Here is a 23,072-nt window from a genome sequence, read left to right as displayed (position 1 = left end):
GCGCGCTTGTGCTGCAGCTCCTCTAGCGGTAGGATGATGAATTTAGCGTCACTGTTGTGCTGAACGCCTCTAGTGGTGGTGTTGTGTAACAGCAGCGCTTTAGCGCCTCTAGTGGTGGTGTTATGAAACAGCAGCGCTTTAGCGCCTCTAGTGGTAGAGTGGAATCTATTATGTATGTACAGTACAGTATATGTCCAAATCTAATCAAAACATACAACGGGCCGAGAACAGTATATTGCTATTATTAACACCTCCCAGATAAACAGTAATCTAAACAACAATAAGAGCATCTTCGAATACATTTTAATTAAAAATGTACCCCTCCCAAAAGTAATTTTCAGGGGCCAAAATAAAATAAACGAAATAAACAAAATAAAAGAAACCCTAATTAATAATCGTGTGAAAGTTATGATATATATATGTGTGTGTGTGTGTGTGTGTATAATTCTTTGCTATTTTTTATTTACCTTTATGATGCTGTCCAGAGTCTGTACAATATGAATCAAAATGCATATTATACATTTGTATTAATATTAGGCATATGTATTTATATTATACACCGACCAAAATGAAATAAACCCAAATAAATCCAAATTAAATAAATGAATAAGTTAAATATAATAAATGAAATAATTAGATAGATAGATAGATAGATAGATAGATAGATAGATAGATAGATGGATGGATGGATGGATGGATGGATGGATGGATGGATGGATGGACTTTGAGTGTCTAGAAAAGCGCTATAAAAAAATAAATGTATTATTATTATAAATATTTATATTAATAATATTGGTATGTATTATTATAATAACAATCACTATGAATACATCACAATTTCACTACATTATGAAAACAAAAACAATGATACAAAAAAAAAATGAATAGTATACATTTTAATGGATATTATGTATTTACATTACGGACCAAGTGATCCTTTTTTTTTTTTTTTTTTTTTTTTTTTTTACCATGATAGATAGTCCTCCTGAAAAAAAGAGAACACTGCTTTAGAAATCCAAAAGCCCAGTGCACGCTCACATTATGACGTAATCCTGTGAAAGAGCACGCGCTCTTCTCAACAATGTCGACCACCAAAACACAGCAGCCGCGCCGCGCGCCTCGATCCGTCAAAGCGCGAGCACAACCGAGCAAATGAAAGCGAAATCTCATCGCGGTGCGGTAAGTGCGTCGCTCTCATAATCAATTCTCTGATTCTTATTTTATTGCATGCATGTTTATTGTCAGGCTCAACATATCCCTACATGTAAAAGAGGCGTGGCGGTACAGAACGGACGCAACAACCATTCGAAAGATGTTGCATTTGCTTAGCAACAGAGGAAAAGATGAGATTTGCAATTGTCAGCTGACTGTATGATGTGTATATCGACGGGCTGCATGGTCGATATCTGATAAAAGTGCTTTCAGAAATGCATGAAAGGTTCTAGTGTGTGTTTTATGGGAATGTTTACACCACTCTACACTATTATACATCATTTGTGTTGGTCTGGATGTCTGTAAGGAAACACGCACGTATTCAAGCAAAACTGAAACAGAAACAAAGAGATCGGGATTCACATTAAGAGACATGCTGTGCATGCTTAGGTTTATTAATGCTTATCTAATTACTTTAGAGAGAGTCTTTCCATTCCACCCTGTAAAGCATAACAATCTTATCAAACGCATTCAATTGTCGCCCACTAATGCACAAATAATCTTTTATTAATTTGTACGTAATATGTTTGCAAACAGCAAAAAGGGTCTAAATATGTCTCTAAAAGCGGCACAATATGTTTTAGGAATGCTACATTTTGCATGTCAGCGCTCATTAATCTTTAAAGTAAGATTACTTGCTAAATGGCTAGGAATATGATAATGTACAACATTGCAACAGTTCATGATATTGAACTGATATTGTTTATTATCTCACTGATTACACGGCTACTCACCAAATAAATAAATACACGGACATAAAATATTGATTTAAAATTTTGGATTATGTTGATATGATACAAGCATTCCAGAGAGCTGTGTAATAAATGTTGGTTACTCTTTATGGGAACACTTTATTTTACAGTGTCTTTGTTACACGTTACATATAGTTACTGTAGTAATAACTATAAATGATGCATAATTACATGCAGCCAACCCCTTTTCCTAACCGTAAGCCTATAGCAAGTGCATTTAGTTCATTAACATTAAACATTAACATACACTGTAACAAGGACACCTTAAAATAAAGTGTAACCCTCTTTATTTTAATGTCTTTGTTACACTGTAATAATACATTGTAAAATTAACTAACTACATGTACTTACTATAGGGTTTGGTTTGGTTTGTTTTATGGCTAGTTGAGTGAATTTATGCATAATTTATAGTTATTATAACTATAGTAACATAATGTAACAATGTAACAAATAAAGTGTTACAGTACCTAATCTTTTTTCGGAGACGGAATAGAAAGTCACTGTTGTGTCATATATATATATATATTTGAAGGTAGTTTTCAGCCCTTATGGATTCTCTCTTGTTTAGACCAGGAACGTTTAGAGCGGGATATGGCTGCTCAAGAACCCTCTCCCCCGTCCTCCATGGAGAACAACAAGCCAGGGTTCCCAAAGAAGATCCTGGCCAACAAACTTGAAGACAAACATTTATGCAACTGCTGTCAGAACATTTTGAGAAGGCCGTTCCAAGCCCAGTGCGGTCATCGCTTTTGTTCTTACTGCTTCAACCGGACTGTTGGGTAATCCAGCCTGCTGATCTAAAACAGATGCTGATCAATCCAGTTCTGACAAATAAATCTATCTAACATCATAGGGGCGATTGACATTACATTTCATTCATCACAAGAATACTGACACTTTGTGAAAACTACAAAATACACCGCCGTTCAAAAGTTTGATAAGACTTTTTAAACTTATTTTGGAATTATAGATATGCTATATTATATGCTGATTTGCTGCTCAAGAAACATTTCTGATTAACATCAATGTTGAAAACTTGCAGCTTAATATTTTTGCGGAAACCGTGGGACATTTTAGTTTTATGGATTCTTTAATGAATACAAAGTAAAAAAAATTTTTATATTTTGTAACATTATAAATATGTTTACTGTCACTTTTGATCAATTTAACGAGTCCTTTCTGGAAAAATAAAAATAAAAATTCCTTGAAAAAACTTTTTTTTTTCTGCTGTCTAAAGTTTGATCTTTGAATTTAAATTAATAACTATTTTATCTCTAGGTTGTTAGTTAAATTAGTTTAACTACCGGTTAACTGATATGCTTTTCCAATAGCAGCATCTACAGAATGTATTGTTCAATATTTAGCACAACATAAGCTATAGAAATTAATTACAATAACTGAGATAAGTAATTTAGTGGACTTAATACGTTTAATTGTATAAATGCATTTGAACACAATTTTTACTCAGAATTCACAAGCAATATTTGAAAATAGAAATTAACCGATGCCAAAAATACTGATGTCAAATTAGCAAAATGTGTCTCGCTTTGCCGTTTTAGATCTGGACCACAGAAATGTAATGCCTGTATCAAGGAGGACATCTTCGAAGAGCCCACGTCAATTCTCAAACAAGGCTGCGTAAGCACAATGCTTTGCTTAATGTGAAATATCAAGAGTTATGAACATTTTTCAAATGACTCACTGCCAGACATTTATTGCACATTCCCTGTGTTTTCCTGCAGGCGTTTCCCGACAATGCTGCCAGAAGAGAAGTTGAAAATCTTCCAGCTGTGTGCATCAACGAGGGCTGCGCCTGGAAAGGCAGCATTAAAGATTATGAGGTTGTGTGTTCATTAACATTAGCTTTATTTAAATAACAAAGTCTTTCAACACTTTACAACAAAATAAATGCACACAGTTTCTCATTTGGTAACTTGTTGTCGTAACTCTGTTTTTGTTGTAGTTGAGCCATGAGGGGAAGTGTGAGTTCATGATTCTGTCCTGTCCCTTGTGCAAGGAGCTCATTAGATTTAACGAACAGGAACGTCATAATGAGCGCGTGTGTCCTGAGAGAACGCTCAACTGCAAATACTGTAAAGAACCATTTCACTTCAAAAACATCAAGGTAAGTGAGTGGTCTGAGAAAAGATGTGATGTGTTTGAGAGGTGAAAAAAGATTTCAATGTTACAAAATAATGTTTTCACAGGCCCATGATGAGATCTGCCCCAAATATCCTATGATTTGTGAAGGATGTGCGAAGAAGAAAATCCCCAGGGAAAAGGTGTAGTGATCAAAAACATTGATCCAAGTCACATTGTTCTTCAGTAACACTCATTATTGACTTCTTGATGGTACATCATTTCTTTGCAATTCTCTTTTTCGGTCTTTTTTAGTATGTTGACCACATCAAGTTCTGCAGCAAATTCAGGACTCCGTGCAGATATCATGTGGTTGGCTGTGACATGTCAGTAAGTACAGTTTTTGATATCGTTGCATTCAAACAGACCAAGAACTGAGTTCATGAAATGGCAGTCAATGCCTTTGTTTCTGTCTGTTTTTCATGGGAATGTTGCAAATTTGTACTGTAACTTCATTTGCTCAGCATTTGTTCAAGAGCACTTCTGAAAACAAGTTTCCAAACTAAACATCATCAATCGCAGTCAAAAAGACGGTCATGAACTGTCCTTTTCTTTTTCTCTATCCCAAAACCTCAATGTACTGTACAACATAATGGACATACAATGTACACAAAATGTAATATGTGCAAAAAATACAGAATTTATTGAAAAATATACAGAAAATATACAATGTTCAGAAAATAGCAATGGAATAGTAATAACTAAATCTGCTATGTGTGAGAATAGACTATTATTAATAAAAAATAAATAAATAATTAATTAAAATAAAGTATTAGATGAAAAACTTCAACTTCAAACTTAAATGTCTTGGCAGCTAACTGAAATAAAATAAGTTAAAGTTGAAGTACTAAAATTACTAGAACTAAAACTGAAATAAAAAATAAATTAAAATTAAATAGAAATATTAAAAAATAATATTAAAATGACTCAAGCTTGTAAAAATTTAACTAAAATTAAAACTACCGTAAATCTAAAAATCTAAAAATAACAAGTCATTTAAATTATTAATAAATACTAAAAATAACGCTGAAGGAGAGTTCATATCAGGGGCGCGGAAAGAAATCTATACATTTTAAATCAGAAAACCTTCAGTAAGGAATTTAACTGTTTATTGTAAGTGGACTGCAAACCTTTCTCTTATTAAACTGTTTTAATCTTGCATAGTTAACGGGATTAGTCTATTATTTCATTCTTCTTGGATATTGATTGGCGCACACCAGGGGCTGTACCATCAAAATTAATAAAAAATGCTCCCCAAAATTAAGTTAAGGGTAAAAATGCCCCAATAATGAGTTCCTGATTTCTATATTTATAGCGATATAGGGAAGCAACAAGACACAAGCAAGAGTGCTTTTTGTCCCAGAAAACATATTGCAAATGTGATATTGATATTATAGAACAGATAAATAAACAAGAAGTTAATATCAATATTAATTAAAATAATATTATTAAAACTATTAACAATGTTCATTAATTAAAATAAAGCTCAAATAAAATAAAATATTGCATGAAAAGCTTCAACTTAAAAAAATTAAGTTGGCAACTAAAAACATTGAAGTACTAAAAAAGTTGAAACCTTTATATTTTCTAAAGAATATGTGAGCTGTGCAGAACTCTCCACACAATGCAGTCGCACGTTGCAAACCGATGAGGAATAATTCATGTCTGTAGCATAAACGGGATGTTAGACGCTGAAGTTTAACCCCGTTGATTTCCCTTTGAGGTGGAGAAGGAGAAGATCCACGATCACGAGCGTGCCTGTGCTCACGAACATCTAAACCTGCTGCTGCACTACATCATGGGCATGAAGGTCAGTCTGGAGGGCCTGCAGCCACAAAGCCTGGAGCTGGCGGGTCACAAAGCTCACGAGCTTCACCAGGCGCTCCGGGACCTGGAAGCCAGAGTGAGTCAGCTGAGCGCCATCCCCGTGCAGGGGGTTCCCTCCTCTTCGTCCTCCTCCTCGTCCTCCTCCTCGTGTGCCGTCGCTCCTCCACCTCCTCTGCCCACGTCCTTCACGCCTCTGCCCAGCTCGGTCGGCGCCGCCCTGGAACTACAGCTCCACAGCGAGAAGACCAAGGTGGCAGATCTGGGCCGCCGCTGCCAGGACCTGGAGGTGAAGGCGGGGACGTTTGAAGATGTGGTGTGTGTGCTGAATCGAGAAGTAGAGCGCTTCGCAACCACCATGGAGGCCAGCAACCGACAACACAGACTCGATCAGGACAAGATCGAGGCTCTCAGCAACAAGGTGTGCTGCCTAAAAATACTTTAACCCTGTAAAGCCTGACTTATGAAATAATAATCTTTTGTTTTTGAAATGGAAAAGTTGGGTCTTAGTAGTCACTCTAAATATGCCAATAATATAAGATGATATTTAAATGCCTAGTTTTATGATCAAAGCTCTCTAGATGGAAATTGTTCGGGAGCGAAAAAACATAATGCAATGATGATTGATAGATGAACAAATAAACGTTCCTCAAAAGCCTGATGGATCATGTTTATGGTATTCCAAAGCTTCCAAAATAATAAATAAATAAATTCATACATTTATAAATATACGAAGAAATGTAAAATGTATACTTTTATTTCCTTATTTATGTATAATTGTATTTTTCTACATTTATTTATTTACATTTATTTATTTCTATATTTATTTATATGGTTATGGGGGGGGGGGGGGGGGCATGTTTAACCTCAGACATAAATAAATATATACATTAATAAATCTGGAAATAAATAAATGTGGAAAAAATACAATTAAACATGAAAAAGGAAATAAAAGTATAATATTTATTTTTGTTATTTTACATTTATTTGTATATTTATTTATATATTTATTATTTTTGCCAGCTTTGGAATTCCATACATATTTGACATTCACATAAAAAATTAAAAAATCTAATAAATGATGTATGAATAATCAAGTAAACCAATGTTGCTTGAGTAATTGTTCATCTTGATATATTTCTAACAATATAAAAGTTATTCTTATGTTATTCTTATGTTCTTACGTTTACTTAAATCAGTAAAGATTTCACAACATGGACATTTTTACAATTATACTAAAAGGCATTTTACTTGCTAAAAACGTATAAACTATCAATCATACAACAGAAGGCATGACGTAGATTGCGTGCAACTCAAATGTTTAATCATGTTGATAATTCATATTTCAAATATGACACATTAGGCTTAATATTGTCAGTATAAAGGCCTCTTTCTTTGCCAATGTGAGAATCATTAATGATCTAAATGTTTGCTCCACATCTAACCTCTGTATTTCTCCATTCCGTCTCTGTTCACCTCATAGGTTCGTCAGCTGGAACGGCAGGTGGGTGTTAAAGACCTGACTGTTGCTGAAATGGAGGGCAGACTACGGGAGATGTCCGCAACCACGTTTGATGGCGTCTTCATCTGGCGGATATCAGATATTACTAAGAAGAGACAAGATGCCATTGCTGGACGGGCGCCTGCCATGTTTTCACCTGGTAAAAAAACCCATATTAATCAGAATAGATAAAGTAATTTCATCAGAAATGAGTCAGTGTTTCATATATATATATATATATATATATATATATATATATATATATATATATATATTGACTTACATGCTCCTCTGTCCTGTTTAGCATTTTACACAAGCAAGTACGGCTATAAGATGTGCCTGCGCATTTACCTGAACGGGGACGGGACGGGTCGTGGAACTCACCTCTCGCTGTTTTTTGTGGTCATGAGAGGAATGAACGACGCGCTGCTCAAATGGCCCTTCAACCAGAAGGTACATCACCAGTTTGTTCACTGCGTGTCTTCAGACTAATGCTATGGCACCACTGATACTGTTACTTTTCATGAAAGGTATTTAAAACTTAAAGTGATCATAGAAATATTTGGTAACACTTTACAATAAGGTTTCATTTGTCAACTACTTTAGTTAAGATGAACTAAGAATTAACAATACTTCTACAGCATTTATTAATTTCAACATTACCAATACATTGTTAAAATCAAAAGTTGTATTTGTTAACATTAGTTCATGATCTGTGAACTAACATGAACAAACAAACAATGAAAAGCTGGATTTTTATTAACTAACATTAACAAAGATTAATAAATATTGTAACAAATGTATTGCTCATTGTTAGTTCATGTTAAGTAATACATTACTAATGTTAACAATACCAAATATTTTTATCAAAATATATTTTTGCGAAGAAATTAGGTTTTAAATGTATGTTAATATTGCATAAAAGTTTAATACAATAAAGAAGATAATAACAATAATAACAAATATAATTAAACATAACCTAGAATACTTTTTAAAATAGAATTACATATTGCCAGCTAAACAAGGTGTCACGATTAGATCCAAGGAAGACAGAGATCACTGAAAAGTAACAAGTTTGTTTAATAAGTAACTCAAAACACAACCAACAGTCGAGACAGTGTGCCGGACACTAGACAGAACACAGGCAGGAACTTAAATACACAGGGATGATTAACATAAACACTAGCCGCTGTGATGAATGTGATTAGTGTCCATGGTGACAGATCAGTGGCGGGAAACACAGACAAGGAAACACATGTGCGGAATGAAAACAAACTAAAAGTCTATGAACTGAATATAACTGAACATAATGGTGACACAAGGTAAATTAAGCTTGAAATATATGTTAATACTTCAAATTTTTTTTTTGTTTATAAACAAAAATTCATAAAAATAAAAATAAACTGTAATATATATATATATATATATATATATATATATATATATGAAGACTTCAGATGCACAAGCCTCTAAGTGCCATCTGAATTTTCTTCTAAAATTAGCATTTTTATCAAGCTCGCATATTTAGGTTCAGTAATTTCACTTTAATGACAATTAATAGGTCATTTTCATTGCCATTAAAGTGAAATAACTGAACATAAACATACAAGCTAGATAAAAATGATCATTCTAGAAGAAAATTTCAGATGGCACTTAGAGGCTTTTGCATCTGAAGTCTTCATATATATGTGTGTGTGTGTGTGTGTGTGTGTGTGTGTGTGTGTGTGTGTGTGTTAATGTATGTTTATATAACAAAAAATTAAAGGATGACTAAAATATTAGCTTTTTTACAACTTGAGGTGAATATAGAAATGTTTTTTTGTGAATAAATTCGAATTTAAATATTAATATTATATAAATAATAAATTATCTTTATATTAATAATGCACACTATTTATATATATATATATATATGTATATAATAAAATAGTATATATAATACAGAAGACTATATATAAGATATTATATATATATATATATATATATATATATATATATATATACATATACATAAAAGAATGATGTTAATTATATTTGTAATATTTAAATACATATCAAATAATATATAATACAGAAGACACACATGTATGTCTTCTGTATTATATATTATTTGATATGTATTTAAATATTACAAATAGTATTAATATCATTCTTTTCTGTGATGTAATCATGGCTGTGCAGGTGTGGAAAATAAAATGAACAAAATTGAAAAATGAATGAATATTTTCACAGCCTGAACTACAGTGCCTGTAAAAGCATTACTATGTATTCTGTGAGCTAAATCTGGCTGCACTCTTCCAGGTCACACTGATGCTGCTGGACCAGAGCAACAGAGAGCACATCATTGATGCGTTCCGTCCCGACATCACTTCCTCCTCATTCCAGAGGCCCGTAAGCGAGATGAACATCGCCAGCGGCTGCCCGCTTTTCTGTCCGCTGTCCAAGCTGGAGGGCAAGAACTCGTACATACGGGACGACACCATCTTCATCAAAGCCATCGTGGACCTCACTGGCCTTTAGGTTTTCAGGAGCTGCTTCACCACAGCAGGAGCTTTACTCCATGACGTCTGTTTGGACACGTTTCCCTGCATGTGTTAAGCCGTCACAAGCGTTGCACTGCTGCGTAGTTCCAGAAAGGGTCAGTAGAGCTCTATAACAGGACAAAAGGGTTGTGAAACACTGGAATTGAACGTGAAGTCCGGTCCAGTTGCGTAGTGTAGATCACAATTCAAAACTTAAGTTCTTCAGCACAGCGCAGGCTTTTTTTCATCATGGTAAAATGCATTGAACTATTAATGGTAGTTGAATGCATCATCACATTAGAGGATATATTTAATAAACAAACAGGCTGATTAGCATTTTGCATGATGAAGACTATGAAATGTGTTCAGCACCTTTTTTGTTTTTCATTGGCAAGTAGCTAAACTGTTTTTGAGGGTGAAGGGGTTTTTAATCGTCATACAATAAGTATAGTGAGGGTCATGATCGTGGATTTCATTTAATCGGTGTTTGGCTACATCTGTGGAAGATAGTTTGAAGTTTAAAGGTTAAATCTTAGCGTAGGTGTCTGTGAAATGGTCCTGAGCAGGAGTCCTGTGCACACGAAGATTGAAGTTATTGCGTTGCATTTTGTATATTTTTAAGAAACTACGAGTCTTGTTATTACTTTTGTAAATAGGAATATTTATACAGTTTACTTGGTACATCGGAGCTTGAGTTTATAGTGTTTGCCGGCTTCATGGAGTGCAAGTTTGTATTTTATTCCTTTTAAATTGTTCTCACTGCCAAAGGACGTACGAGGCAGTTTCTGTATTTTCTAGGCTAAATTTAAGCTCTTGAGATGTTTACACAGGACCAAGCTTTTGCTATACAATTGTCTTTTATATTTGGCACTGGGGGTGTGACTACGAGTTAACCAGAATCCACTGATTTTAAACCAGTTATGACAACTATTGAAACTTCTCTGTGCATGGGAGGCCTCAATCTGCAAATGCACATGATATTTATCACAAACAGTTTTCTCATCCAGTGAGTGACGACACCACTGCAGACATACTTTAGAGATAAATGAAATAAATATTAAACATAATGATTATTTTATACGATACACTGCTTCTATTCTTAAAAATACAAGCAGATATCTATATATTCATACAATATAAGCAATCGATATGTATCTTTATATATAACCATAAACTCTCAAAGCGAGTGATCTTTATACAGGAAATGTATATACAGTTTACATCTATTTTATTATATTTAATGCATATTATTTATATAGCTGTACATGTGCAGTCATGGTGGTTTAAAACTAATTTTAACTTCTTCTTAGTAAATTGTCAGAAATACAAATTAATTTGTACATGCGATGCCTTGTGATAACTTGAATCCGATCACTTGATACAATCTTCAAACAGAAATATCTGAAAGCTGAGGATATAAACTGCAATACTGAGAAAGCTCAACTTTAGGGCATTTATTAAAAGGGACAAAATAGATGGACATTAAAGACCAGACATTAAAAAAAAAGATATGTTATACTGTGTTTCTGTGACATTATTTGTGCCAAATATCCATAGTGAAGTGCTGTTAGAGTTAATAGATAATGATATGTCCTTTAATGAAAACTGATTGAATGTATGTCAAACTCAAAATGTGCAATTTTATAAAAACAAAAACTTAATGTAAACTGTATTATTTTCCCTTTCCCTTTTAAATTGAAATTTGTGACAAGTGAAATTTCTAGCAATTTTTTTTGTACTATATTACAATGCTAATGATGTCCCCCCAAATTTGTAAAATGCTAGATTAAAGGTAAAAAGTTTAGAAAATGTTGCGCATACCAAAAATTTAGCCACAATAATTAATGCCACATCCTGACAGCTCACAATAATTTACTTGTTAGAGAGTCGAAAGACGTTTTTCCTGTACCCATTTCTTTTTTAATTTTATCCTAGTATGTTTCTATGTATGATGCAAAAACTGTCATAAAACATTCACATTTCACAAACCTTGATTGTGGCTGTTGTTGATATTTTAAAGTCCCAAACATCATGGTCTGCTTAGTCACATGGTATTACGCTCAGTCACAAATGCATACATGTGGTCATTATGCATAATTAGCAGCATTACTGGCTGTCTTAGAAATGCATTCAAAATGATTAACAATATATATGTGCCTAAACATTTTGACCAGTCTTAGGTGAAGTGAATATCGTTGATCATCTCCTATCAAGGCCACATATTAAGGTCTGGGTAGATTAAGCTGTGTTTCCAGCACTTTTACAGTGTTTACAGCAACTTTCCCCATGAAACTAGCGACTTTGGGGTGGTACTCGGTGTGTTTCGACCGCAGGAACCATGAAGTTTCGGGTTAAAATTTCCCCCTCAGAAAGTCCCTGCTCACGAGGTAGTACTTTTTCAAGGTTCAAGAACTTTCAGGGGTCGGACTTGGGCGCTGAACATGCTGATTGGTTCAGTTCATGCCGCATTTTGATGGTTTGACTCATTTCAACCTCCATTTTAAAAAATCTGTTGCGGTGCGTGCAGTACTACATCACCGGATTAATTTGCCTAATCTTCACGGTACTTTAGACCACGGTGGAAGCGCAGAAAGCAACAGGTCTGGGGAAAAAAAGTTCCTGGGACAAATTGTTCCTGGTAATTTCGGTGGAAATGCAGCTTTAGATGGCAAAGGGACACTCAGTTCTCATAATCAACAGGTTGGTTGCAGGAGAAATGGGCAGGAATATGGTTGGTCAAGGACCAAATTATGGCAAGGCGACTGGGTCAGAGAATCTCTGAAACGACAAGGCTTGTGGGTTGATCCCGGTCAGCAGTGGTGAAAATTCACCAACAGTGTCCGAGGAGGAACAAACCACAAACCGGTGACATTGATGCACGAGGGCAACAAAGGCTATCCCGTCTGGTCCGAACCGACTAAAGGTCTACAGTGGCACTTCGGCACCAGCCCTCTGCCCAGTAACACACTTCCACACTTCACAGAAAATGTTGTTGGATATGGGAGGAATGTGTCAAAACACATAATGCATCCCACTCTCTTGCGTATGGGGCTGCATAGTGCCTATGATGACCCTTGTCCACCATTGAAAGCGCCTACAATAGGCATGCGAGCGTCAGAACTGGAACTTGGAGCACTGGAAGAAGGTCGCCTGGTCCAATGAGTCCTGTTTTCTTTTACATCACATGGACGGCCGTGGACATGTGTGCCGTTTACCTGGGGAAGTGATGGTGCCAGGATCACTGTGGGATGATTACAAGCCAGTGGAGGGAGTGTGATGCTCTGGAAAATGTTCTACTGGGAAACCCATTCATGTGCACGTAAATTTGACACGTGCCACTGACCTAAACACTGCAAACCAGGTACACCCCTTCATGACAATGGTGCTTCCTGGTGGAAGTGGCCTCTTTTAGCAGGATAATGCATGGAATGGTTTGAGGAACATGATGAAGGGTTCAACATGGTGATGTTACCCCGGCCTCCAAATTCCCCAGATCTCAATCTGATTGAGCATCTGTGAGATGTGCTGGACTAACAAGTTTGATCCACCTTGCAACCTACAGGACTTGTCTTGAAGGATCTACTTTTTGGGGGTAATGTATCTTTGGGATAGTTATAGGAAAATTGACAACATATCAATTCCAACCTTACAAATTATATTTTTATTTCCTATTTTGGTGAAGATCAATTTTAGACATTCAAGGAGAAGAGATACAGTTGAATCGACAGTTCTGCATTGAGGGATTATAGACATTTAGGACTCTATGGGGGGAAATACATTATAAAAATAAATTTAAAACAAAACAAATCATCAATAATCAATCAAAAAGCAAACTGGCTTATACAAACTTGTCAAAAAAAAAAAAATCACATTAATATTTGCTTACTTTTATTTAGTTTTAAAAAATGAACACACTTATTTGCACCATCCTGGCTATGTCAGACCTGAGTGGTAATGATTCAGTCGAGGGAATGACATTGCTGGTCTTGAAAACTGAGCTAATAAAGCTAACTCCATTAATCATTATAATAGTGGAGACTTAATCTCATAGTAGCATTCTTATATATCTGTTTTAGATTTGTTATAGGAAGATTTTGTACAGTGAAGGTGTCACTTTCAAATATCACGTGTCAAGTTCATGTAAAACTCCCCAATAATCATGCAGCCTTTTATAACATATAAAAAGGATTGACGAAACATTATTCTGTGGCATCCAAATAACGTTGAGGCGAAAGACAAAGTTTGTATCAGGGGTTGTATCGTGCTTTTGACTGTGTGGGTTTTTGGAGAAAAGAGAAAGAGGGACATTTGAAGTCTTATGATCTTTTCCGTCTGCCTTCCAAGTTTCTGAAATTTACTGGCCGGATCTTCATCTCCGCAAATGGAATCGAATGCTCGTGGCCTTTCCAGTGGAACCAGTTGATACCCTGTGAATTAAAATAGGTGAAATAAATGTAATTACAAAACATTTTAAAGTTTAATATGTAGGGGTGTTAAGCACTAAGTGTGGGTGGGGTTATACTTTTAACTAATGGAATATTTCAGTTAAAAAATACCCAATTTTTACAAATTACAAAGTTATTCAGACCACTAGTCATCGGGATGCATATCTATCCTCCTCAAACCATAGACTCTGTAGCTAAGGGGTTTTTGTTTGACGACTTCAGGGAAAGACGGTTCGGTGGGGAAGTGCAAGTTCGTCTGCAAGTAGCCTACCGCCACATTTAACACTTTTTGTTCATTTAAATAAACTACAACACTTTCCAGCATGCAAATGTTTAAATCTTCCAGCAAGACTGACTCTTGCAACTCCTCATAAGTGGTAGTCTTACTGGCAAAAAAGCGTTTTTTTTTTCTCTGGCGAACTCGACATAAGTTTGTTTGGCTTGCTTTGAACACACTCAGAATTTTTGACGATACGCCTCTGGCACCAATTTGTATGCTCTTAAACTGCTGTTCTCACAGTGTCATAGTCCAATGACTCCTCAATTGGCAAAGCCACACACACCTGTGCTTTCCCAACCATGTTACACTTAAGTCCACATGTCCTTTGGCCAATTCAATTTAAAGGCGACACGCTCTAAAGCAATAAAATAAGAGTCTCCTTCTGCTTCACAAAAAGGTGGTACCAACTTGACGTACTTGCCTATATTGAAGTCAGATTTAGACTCATCGAGGATCAGTAGAGGAAGGTGGTATAGGAACTGGTTGACCACGTAAGGTTTGCGCCTCGAGTTCAAGCACCCGGACGAGCCCCCAATTAATAGGTAACACCTCACAATAAGGTTCCATTTATTATAGGTAACTACATTAGTTAACATGGAAAAACAATGAAAAATATTTCTAAAGCATTTATTATTCTTAGTTGATTTCAAAATGTACTAATAAATTATTGAAATAATGGACCTGAGCAAACATGACCCAACAATGAACAGTTGTATTTTTATTAACTAATAAAAACAAAGATAATTAAATACTGTAACAAATCTATCGCTCACTGTTGTAAGTCAATCATGACAACTCTTGGAATAATTTTAGCATGTAATTGAATATGTCAATGTTAATGTATTTGGCCTTGGCAGACTAGATCTGTTACGCTGCTCCTGCAGAGCAAGAATGGACTCGCCCCTACTAATACTCATGACAGAACTAGACCTTTAATGCATTAAAGGAGTAGTTCACCTTCAAATGAAAATTAGCCCATGATTTACACACCCTCAAGCCAGCCTAGGTGTATATGACTTTCTTCTTTCAGACAATACAATCAGAGTTATATTAAAAAATGTCCTGGTTCTTCCAAGTTTTATAATGGCAGTGGATTGCAACCAACAAATTGAAGCTCAAAAAACGTGCATCCATCCATCGTAAATGAACTCCACACGGCTCCAGGGGGTTAATAAAGGCCTTCACAAGCAAAACGATGAGTTTGTGTAAGAAAAATATTCAAATTTTAATAACTAGCGTCTGGCCAAACAAACATACGGATTCCACTTAAGTGTAAAGCGCAACTTATGCGAGTAATGCAACGTACTGCTGATATTTACACTACACCATGACGCACTATGCTACTTCCGACGTCATCAATTTTGTAAGTTGCTCATTAGGGGCAAGTAGACTGCGTATGGCCGTTTGACCGGAAGCTAGAATTTAACCTTGTAACATATTAAATATGGATATTTTTCTTACACAAACTCGTGGTTTTGCTTCAGAAGGACTTTATTAACCCCCCAAAGCAGTTTGGAGTTCGTTTATGGTGGATGGATGCACTTTTTTAGGCATCAAAATCTAAAGTACCATTCACTCCCATTATAAAACTTGGAAGAGCCATGACATTTTTTTATATAACTTCGATTGTATTCGTCTGAAAGAAGAAAGTCAGATACACCTAGGAAGTGAACTACTCCTTTAATTAACAGGATCTTGCTGTAAAGTGTTACTAATATATTTTGCGCCATTTCACTGAGATAATTCGGATCATGTTTCTGTTACTTAACTTTTATTTAAAACAGCCAGTAAAAATAATTTCGATGTAAAATGTAATTGGCCAAAACCATTCTTTACTTTTGTCTATGAGTGGAGAATATTACTCAATGTGTTCCTTACTTTGCTGTGACTGTTGTCTCCATATTTCCCCATCAGATTCACTCGATGGCAGTTTTTATACCAAAACGCTCCCTTGTAGGAGAGGGCGCAGTTGGTGACGGCAATGTCATTGTCATTGTCATACGTGGAGAAGGGTCTGTTCTGGTGATATGACAAGGAATCGCCTTAAGAGAGACACAAAGACACAACATTACAAGCTTAATATTACAAAACCTTTGCAATCATTGGGTATGAAATATTAGAAATCACCTAAGAAAGTAGTAACATTAAGTATGCATGTATTCAAGGGTGAAATTATCTTTATTATGATCTTCATATTTGCATGATAATATGTACAAGTAATACCTTGAATACACTTTAAGGGGCCCTTCACACAAGACATGTTTTGCATTAAAAATGCAAGACACATTACAGGTCTAGAGACTTTTTTTTTAAAGTTGCACTTATTTGAACTTATTTGAAGAATGTCACGTCAAGCAGAAGAAGCAAGTCAAAGACGTCCAGCAAGTTACACTGAAGATCAATGGTAAACAGCACAGTGGGATGCAAAATTGCGTCGCTTTGGATAAAAGCGTCTTCCAAATGCATAAATATAAGTGTAAATGTTAAATCTAATTCACCTGCGGTACCACTGTATGCTCCAATCTGGATCTTGTAGCGAGAACTACGGTCTGAGATGTAAAATTTATCGTAAACGGCAAACACAGTCTCTGGTCCATCACGCAGGTCCACACGCATCTCATACTGACCAGCTGTTGTGATTTTGTGAAGATTCAACAGTCCTGAAAGACAACGATGCACAATCTTTGTCAGTGAATGTAGAGTAGATTTTAATGTTATAATGACATTGGCCTGTCAAACGGAGTCCCACCGAGCCAAAACTCATCGTTCGTGTCACCGAATCCTGCAGAGTAATTCCTCCAGTTCCTGTAGAAATCGACCTTGCCGCTCTGACGCCGTAGGAACACCTGTGGATAATGGAGATGTTACAGTTTTTTTTTTTTTTACAGCCAGTGATTATAGTTTATGAAGTTATAAATATGGATATTTTTCATACAAAACCGCATCGTTTCAGAAGGCCCTTATTAACCCCCTTGAGCCGTATGGATTACTTTTATGATGGATGGATGCACTTTTTTAGGCTTCAAAATCTAAAGTACCATTCACTCCCATTATAAAGCTTGGAAAGAGCCAGGATTATATAACTCCGATTGTGTTTGGCTGAAAGAGGAAAGTCATAAACACCTAGGATGACTTGAGAGTAAATTATTATGGAATCATTTTTGGGTGAACTATCCCTTTAATGCAGAATGTAACTAATAAACAAAGTAAAGCTTAGTCACATAAAATTACGTTTACCCTCAAAAATCCAATAGCAGCCTTCAAATACATGAACAGAAGTTGTGTTGAAATTAGTGAATTTCAGTTTATCCTTGATTCTAACTTCTTTTGCCTTACGAAACTAATGGTAAAAGTATGTTTCCATTTAAATTAGATACTACTTTATCATGGATAAGGGATTTGTACATGTAAATAACATTCAGAAACTGTATTTGAAGTTAATAAGAATTAATAAATAAATACTGATAAAAAAAAGATAAGAAATTACATTTATTTATTAATAAATGTTCGACACAGACCGCACAAGACGCGCTGTTTATGTCTGGTTTATGTTGAAGAGCCGCTAAATGCTCTCTTTTATAAGTGTCAACATTTCCATATACTCTATGTCTAAAGGACTGAAGTCTGTCAGGTAAAAAAAAAAAGTTTATTGATGAAATTAATCAATCTGCTGTTTTATTCCAATGTTACTCCTGGTCTGAGGCATCCGTAAATGTTTAGGTTATCCATAGCTGTTGGACCAGAAGCTAAAGAAATAACAAGTCAAGTCATCTTCATTTATATAGCGCTTTTAACAATGTAGATTGTTTCAAAGCGGCTTTACAGAGATACAAGGATAGTTTAAAAGTAACAGATTGTTTGGGCTTTATAGCAGTTCTTGAATAAAGTTATTTAAGTTAATTTGATTGATTCACATTCCGTCATAACAGGCTCCAGGTGGAGGTAGAAGTGTGGGTTTTTTTCTAAAACCGGCTGATTTATGTTGTTCTGTCGGAGGATGGTGTCGGTTTCAGTGACTATGATCAAAAAAATCTTGCCGACGGCAGCTTTAAATTCATAGTTGGTAAGTTGCATACTCAAAACTAGGCTCATCTTGACTCACCATCCAGCCGCCGCCGTCGGTGGTCATGTCACAGTACACCTGGACCGGTTGTTTCTCATCTCCGGTTATGTAGATCGTGTACGGGCCGGAGGACGTCTCTCCGTTCAGCAGAGCTTCTGAGCAGTCCTTGGCTTTACTGTAGAGCACACCAGCTGCACACACAAAACAAGGTTTGATTCAAGAATCAGACACTAATAATGAACATAGATCACAAAAACTGCAGAATGCTGTGCGTCAACACCTTAAAAACAGAACAATGCAAAATCACTGACATCTTTTATAAAGGTTTGTAGATGAAGGTTTGCATTTTCCCTCAGTCAAGACTGTTTGATATAAGCCACAAGGAAAACATGGATTTATTTTTAAAGAACTTTATGCATAAAAATGACACCTGACTGCAATCATTTTGTGTTTGCTAAGGTAAGTCTCACTAATAAAATTGCTCATACTAAGGCTTAAGGATGGCATGAAACAGAAATTGCAATTGTTTTCACAGACTGTGATGACACGTTCCTACAGTTATTAACATTAGTTTTTTATATTTTCATAAAAGAAAAATGTTAAGTAGATTTATAACACTATACTTTGATATAGTATCTTGGCATTAAAGGGATAGTTCACTTTGAAATACATTTTTGGTATGTTTTAGCTTACCTCAAGGGCATCCAAGATGTAGGTGTCTTTTTTTCCGCAGTAGTTTCAATTTTGATATTTTTAGGTCAAACCGTTCTTGTCAGTCAGTCATATAATGCAGGTCTATGGTCACGGTCTCAAAGAGCATGCACAGAGTCTAAATTAAACAATTCCCCATCGTAAGTACACATTGATGGCCTAAGACACGAAACGAGCGGTTTGTGTGAGAAAACGAACAGTATTTATATCGTTTTTACCTCTTATACGCAGACATGTCCGAGTGATCTGATCTGACGTGTACGCAGACTGGTGCATAGATATATACACACTAGATGTCGCCTTGTCTACGGCAGTTCATTGGAACGAATGTCTTTAAGGCGACATCTAGTGTATATATCTATGCACCAGTCTGCGTACACGTCAAATCAGATCACTTAGACATGGCTGTGTTCAAGAGGTAAAAACGATATAAATACTGTTCGTTTTCTCACACAAACCGCTCGTTTCGTGTCTTAGGCCATCAACGTGTACTTACGATGGAGAATTGTTTAATTTGGACTCTGTGCATGCTCTTTGAGACCGTGACCATAGACCTGCATTATATGACTGACAGACAAGAACGGTTTGACCTAAAAATATCACAATTGAAACTACTGCGGAAAAAAAGACACCTACATCTTTGATGCCCTTGAGGTAAGCTAAAACATACCAAAAATGTATTTCAAAGTGAACTATCCCTTTAAATTACAGAGAACTAGTTAACGCTGCTGTGTGAGTGTTTCTGAGGGGCTGTTTACACGACACCGTTTTCAACTAAAAACTGAAAACTTTTTATGCGTTTTGGCCGTTTTTGAAAACAGTACCCTTATCGTCTCTGTACAAACTACAAAAACTTGAATTCACGAGTTCACACTTATATACAATTAGAGGGGGTAAAGTTTAATGCGTATTTGGCTGTCCGGGGGGAGGGCTCCGAGCTCGGAGTTCGGCCTGAACCCAGAGTACTCCCCCCGTATGTAAGTGGTTAGGACTAGAAGTGTGGAGAAGGGGTGGTGGAGGGATGCTGCAAAACTGTCAATGGATTGAGGTGAGACTGCTGAGTGTATATATACCTCTTACCATTGATTGCTGAGTGCTGTCCACTTGTGTTAATTATCTGAACGTGCTCCTCCCGAACTTTGTTAATAAAAACATCATTTTGTGAAAATGGTCGTCAGACATCAGAGGGAGTGGCACCAAATCTGACATTTTCTCTCTTCTGACACTGTAATCAATCTCTCAATATTTTTTCCTCTTCTGGAAATTCATAGAAATGCTCTTGTGGATTTTTTCTATTGCTATATATATATGTATATATAGTATTTGTTGTATTTTCCATTCTACGTTCTAGTTTACCCAACTAAGTTCCAAGTTAGGTTTGGCTTGATTTCACACGGCAACATTTCAAAGCATACCAAAATGTGTTTATGCAATCAAGATGGATTGGCAAGTTAGCTTTTTAAGATGAGGAGGCACTCTTTAGTTTCCAAATGCAATAAATAATGTGCTCTGCTCACCCACAGAATCAGACAACGATTTTAACGCAACGCATTTCCACTTATGAATTATGAGACAGCTTGATTTGTTGGGTCCAGAGTTCGTTTTCAATTCTGATCTGGACTGTGGCCCGATGTAACTAAACTAAGTGATAAAACATGCCAGGTTCAGTGAGACAGGTGTGAAAACGCCCTATAGTTTGAGCAATAGTAATATAGCTAATATAATTTGTGCTACATAAAACCCAGCGGTGTGTGTGTGTGGTAAAGTGACTGACCACTGGTGAAGACAGTGCTGATCACGTTGCTCCTCTTGTCCTCAGCGACGGCCTGCAGTCTGACGGTGTATTCTGTGCTGCTTCTCAGCTCCGACAGATCGTGTGAGGTGACAGATGGGTCTAGTCTCAATTCCTGTGTTAACAACATACATCAGTTATACTCTGAATATCAGTAAAAAAAAAACACATATTTTTAGCAAAACCTTTTAATATTGAATAACTATTGCTATTATGCATCATATTTGATGTATTACTTCGCTTGTTTTTGTAATGTGCAATAGCAGCTTTGAGTATAAGAAAGGCGCGTTATAAAATGTATTAATTATTACTGATGTCTAATCATGTCCAGAAATATAATTCTATAATCTGCACAATAAACAACACTCTCCAGATGTTTAAAATGTTGCCTGCCACCAGATAAATTACTAATGCATGCAACATATTATTTATACTGGACTGACTAATAATTTAGACAAAAAAAGCTGCATAAATTCTATATAGTATTTTAAATACAAGGCTTCCGGTTTAATTCACTTCTGTATAAAAACAGTCATTATGACAGTATGCTGCTTTATATTAGATTATCTTAATGTAATATTATAATCATGAACAGATCATAAATCAAATAGTTTTACCGTTTACTGCATTTGTGAATCTTCTAGTTATTGTGGCTAATGAATCAGAAGTCTCACACATTCACAGAATGTAGCTTGTAAAATAAGGTGATCTGGCCTTTGAAAGTTTCTAGTATGTGAGAAATGCCTGACCCTGACATCCCCGTCAGACGTTTGAAAGGTCAGTATGTAGCCGCTGATGGCTGCTCGGGGGGGCTTCCAGGAGAGCACAGCGCTGTCTGTCTGAATATTACTGGCAACCAGATCACGCGAAGCATCCATATCTACATAACACACAACCAGAACAGAGAAATAAAATGACAGTAAAATTCCAAAACTTCTATCACTGATGCATTATGGGAGAATACATTTTTATATACAGAATTGTTGTTTTGACAAAACAGAACAAAAAGTGTTGAAGTGAGTTATTTTGTTGGAAGTGAACAATTTTTCAGAATATTATCCATGTAGGTACATTAGGTACTTTTTGTATTGATTACCAAATGCTAGGCAAAACACACAATCTGTAAAAAACAAAACAAATTGTTTTTTTCCATTATTATTATTATTTTTATTGTTTTATTTTGTAACAAATCTTTCTTAATTTCTTAAAAGCTATTTTATAGCTGCTTTTAATATTTATTATTATTATTTTGTAAATTATTTTTTGTGATACATTAAATGTTTATTATTCTCAATCAGAACACGTATGAGAAATGTATAGGACATTTCTTAAAAAAAAAGAAGTTGTGTTAAAGCTGCTTTTTAATAGTACTACTATTATTATTAAAATAATTGTAATTTTGTAAATAATTATTTTTGTGATACATTAAATGGTTTACTTTTTCGATCAGGGCTCATAATATTTTTATATTTTAATCTTAAATATTTAATATTAATAATGATGTGTTTTGCATATATATATATATATATATATGCAAAACACTGCACATGCATAACAGAATTTCACTATGATTTTATATGTAAATCCTCATTGTTTTATGGGAATTTCCCATTTTAACTCTTCAGTAAAGCAGTGAAGCTGTATCTCGTGTGGCCTATAGGGGGCGCTACAGCACTAGTAATGGTTGACTGTGACTGCATCTCACCTGTTGTGAAGTCTGTGGTCGCTGGAGCACTTTTCTCTTGGTTTCTTATGGCATAAACATTGACTGTGTATTCAGTTGTTGGAGCCAGTGAAGTCATCTCAAACTCCACCGTGTTGCCAGAAACCT

At 35.6% G+C, this 23,072-nt stretch overlaps 2 protein-coding genes across 7 annotated transcripts in view; one reads left to right on the top strand and one right to left on the bottom strand.

The window, feature by feature from the left end:
* Window positions 1–1,010: 1,010 nt before the first annotated feature.
* On the top strand, window positions 1,011–11,939 carry LOC309498970 (TNF receptor-associated factor 2). The gene is made up of 11 exons (XM_082169968.1): window positions 1,011–1,179; window positions 2,533–2,743; window positions 3,524–3,602; window positions 3,707–3,805; window positions 3,928–4,089; window positions 4,172–4,246; window positions 4,359–4,433; window positions 5,827–6,348; window positions 7,411–7,588; window positions 7,733–7,881; window positions 9,730–11,939. The coding sequence occupies exons 2-11, from the start codon at window positions 2,556–2,558 to the stop codon at window positions 9,946–9,948; spliced, it is 1,746 nt and encodes a 581-aa protein (XP_082026094.1). The 5' UTR covers window positions 1,011–1,179; window positions 2,533–2,555; the 3' UTR covers window positions 9,949–11,939.
* Window positions 11,940–13,592: 1,653 nt separating this feature from the next.
* tnca (tenascin Ca) overlaps window positions 13,593–23,072 on the bottom strand; it is a 61,075-nt gene continuing 51,595 nt past the window's right edge. For all 6 annotated transcript variants that reach the window (XM_082171036.1, XM_082171039.1, XM_082171040.1 and 3 more), the window contains 8 exons: window positions 22,947–23,072; window positions 21,991–22,121; window positions 21,224–21,356; window positions 18,778–18,929; window positions 17,425–17,521; window positions 17,174–17,335; window positions 16,554–16,717; window positions 13,593–14,377 (listed from right to left, as the gene is read on the bottom strand). The exon at window positions 22,947–23,072 is cut by the window's right edge and continues 18 nt beyond it. In XM_082171036.1, coding sequence (XP_082027162.1) covers window positions 14,267–14,377; window positions 16,554–16,717; window positions 17,174–17,335; window positions 17,425–17,521; window positions 18,778–18,929; window positions 21,224–21,356; window positions 21,991–22,121; window positions 22,947–23,072 — 1,076 coding nt within the window. In that variant the 3' untranslated portion in view covers window positions 13,593–14,266. The remainder of the gene's footprint in view (window positions 14,378–16,553; window positions 16,718–17,173; window positions 17,336–17,424; window positions 17,522–18,777; window positions 18,930–21,223; window positions 21,357–21,990; window positions 22,122–22,946) is intronic.

Source organism: Leuciscus leuciscus (assembly GCF_965113295.1).
Source record: "Leuciscus leuciscus genome assembly, chromosome: 5".
NCBI lineage: Eukaryota > Metazoa > Chordata > Actinopteri > Cypriniformes > Leuciscidae > Leuciscus > Leuciscus leuciscus.
This window is presented reverse-complemented; position numbering and strand designations above follow the sequence as displayed.

What these genes read in the sequence shown, in the direction of transcription:
- LOC309498970 (XM_082169968.1), top strand. Translation starts at nt 2,556, where the DNA reads ATGGCTGCTCAAGAACCCTCTCCCCCGTCCTCCATGGAGAACAACAAG. An exon ending in CAATTCTCAAACAAGGCTGC is followed by an intron (nt 3,603 to 3,706) that starts GTAAGCACAATG and finishes GTTTTCCTGCAG; the next exon opens with GCGTTTCCCGACAATGCTGC. An exon ending in TCGAGGCTCTCAGCAACAAG is followed by an intron (nt 6,349 to 7,410) that starts GTGTGCTGCCTA and finishes TTCACCTCATAG; the next exon opens with GTTCGTCAGCTGGAACGGCA.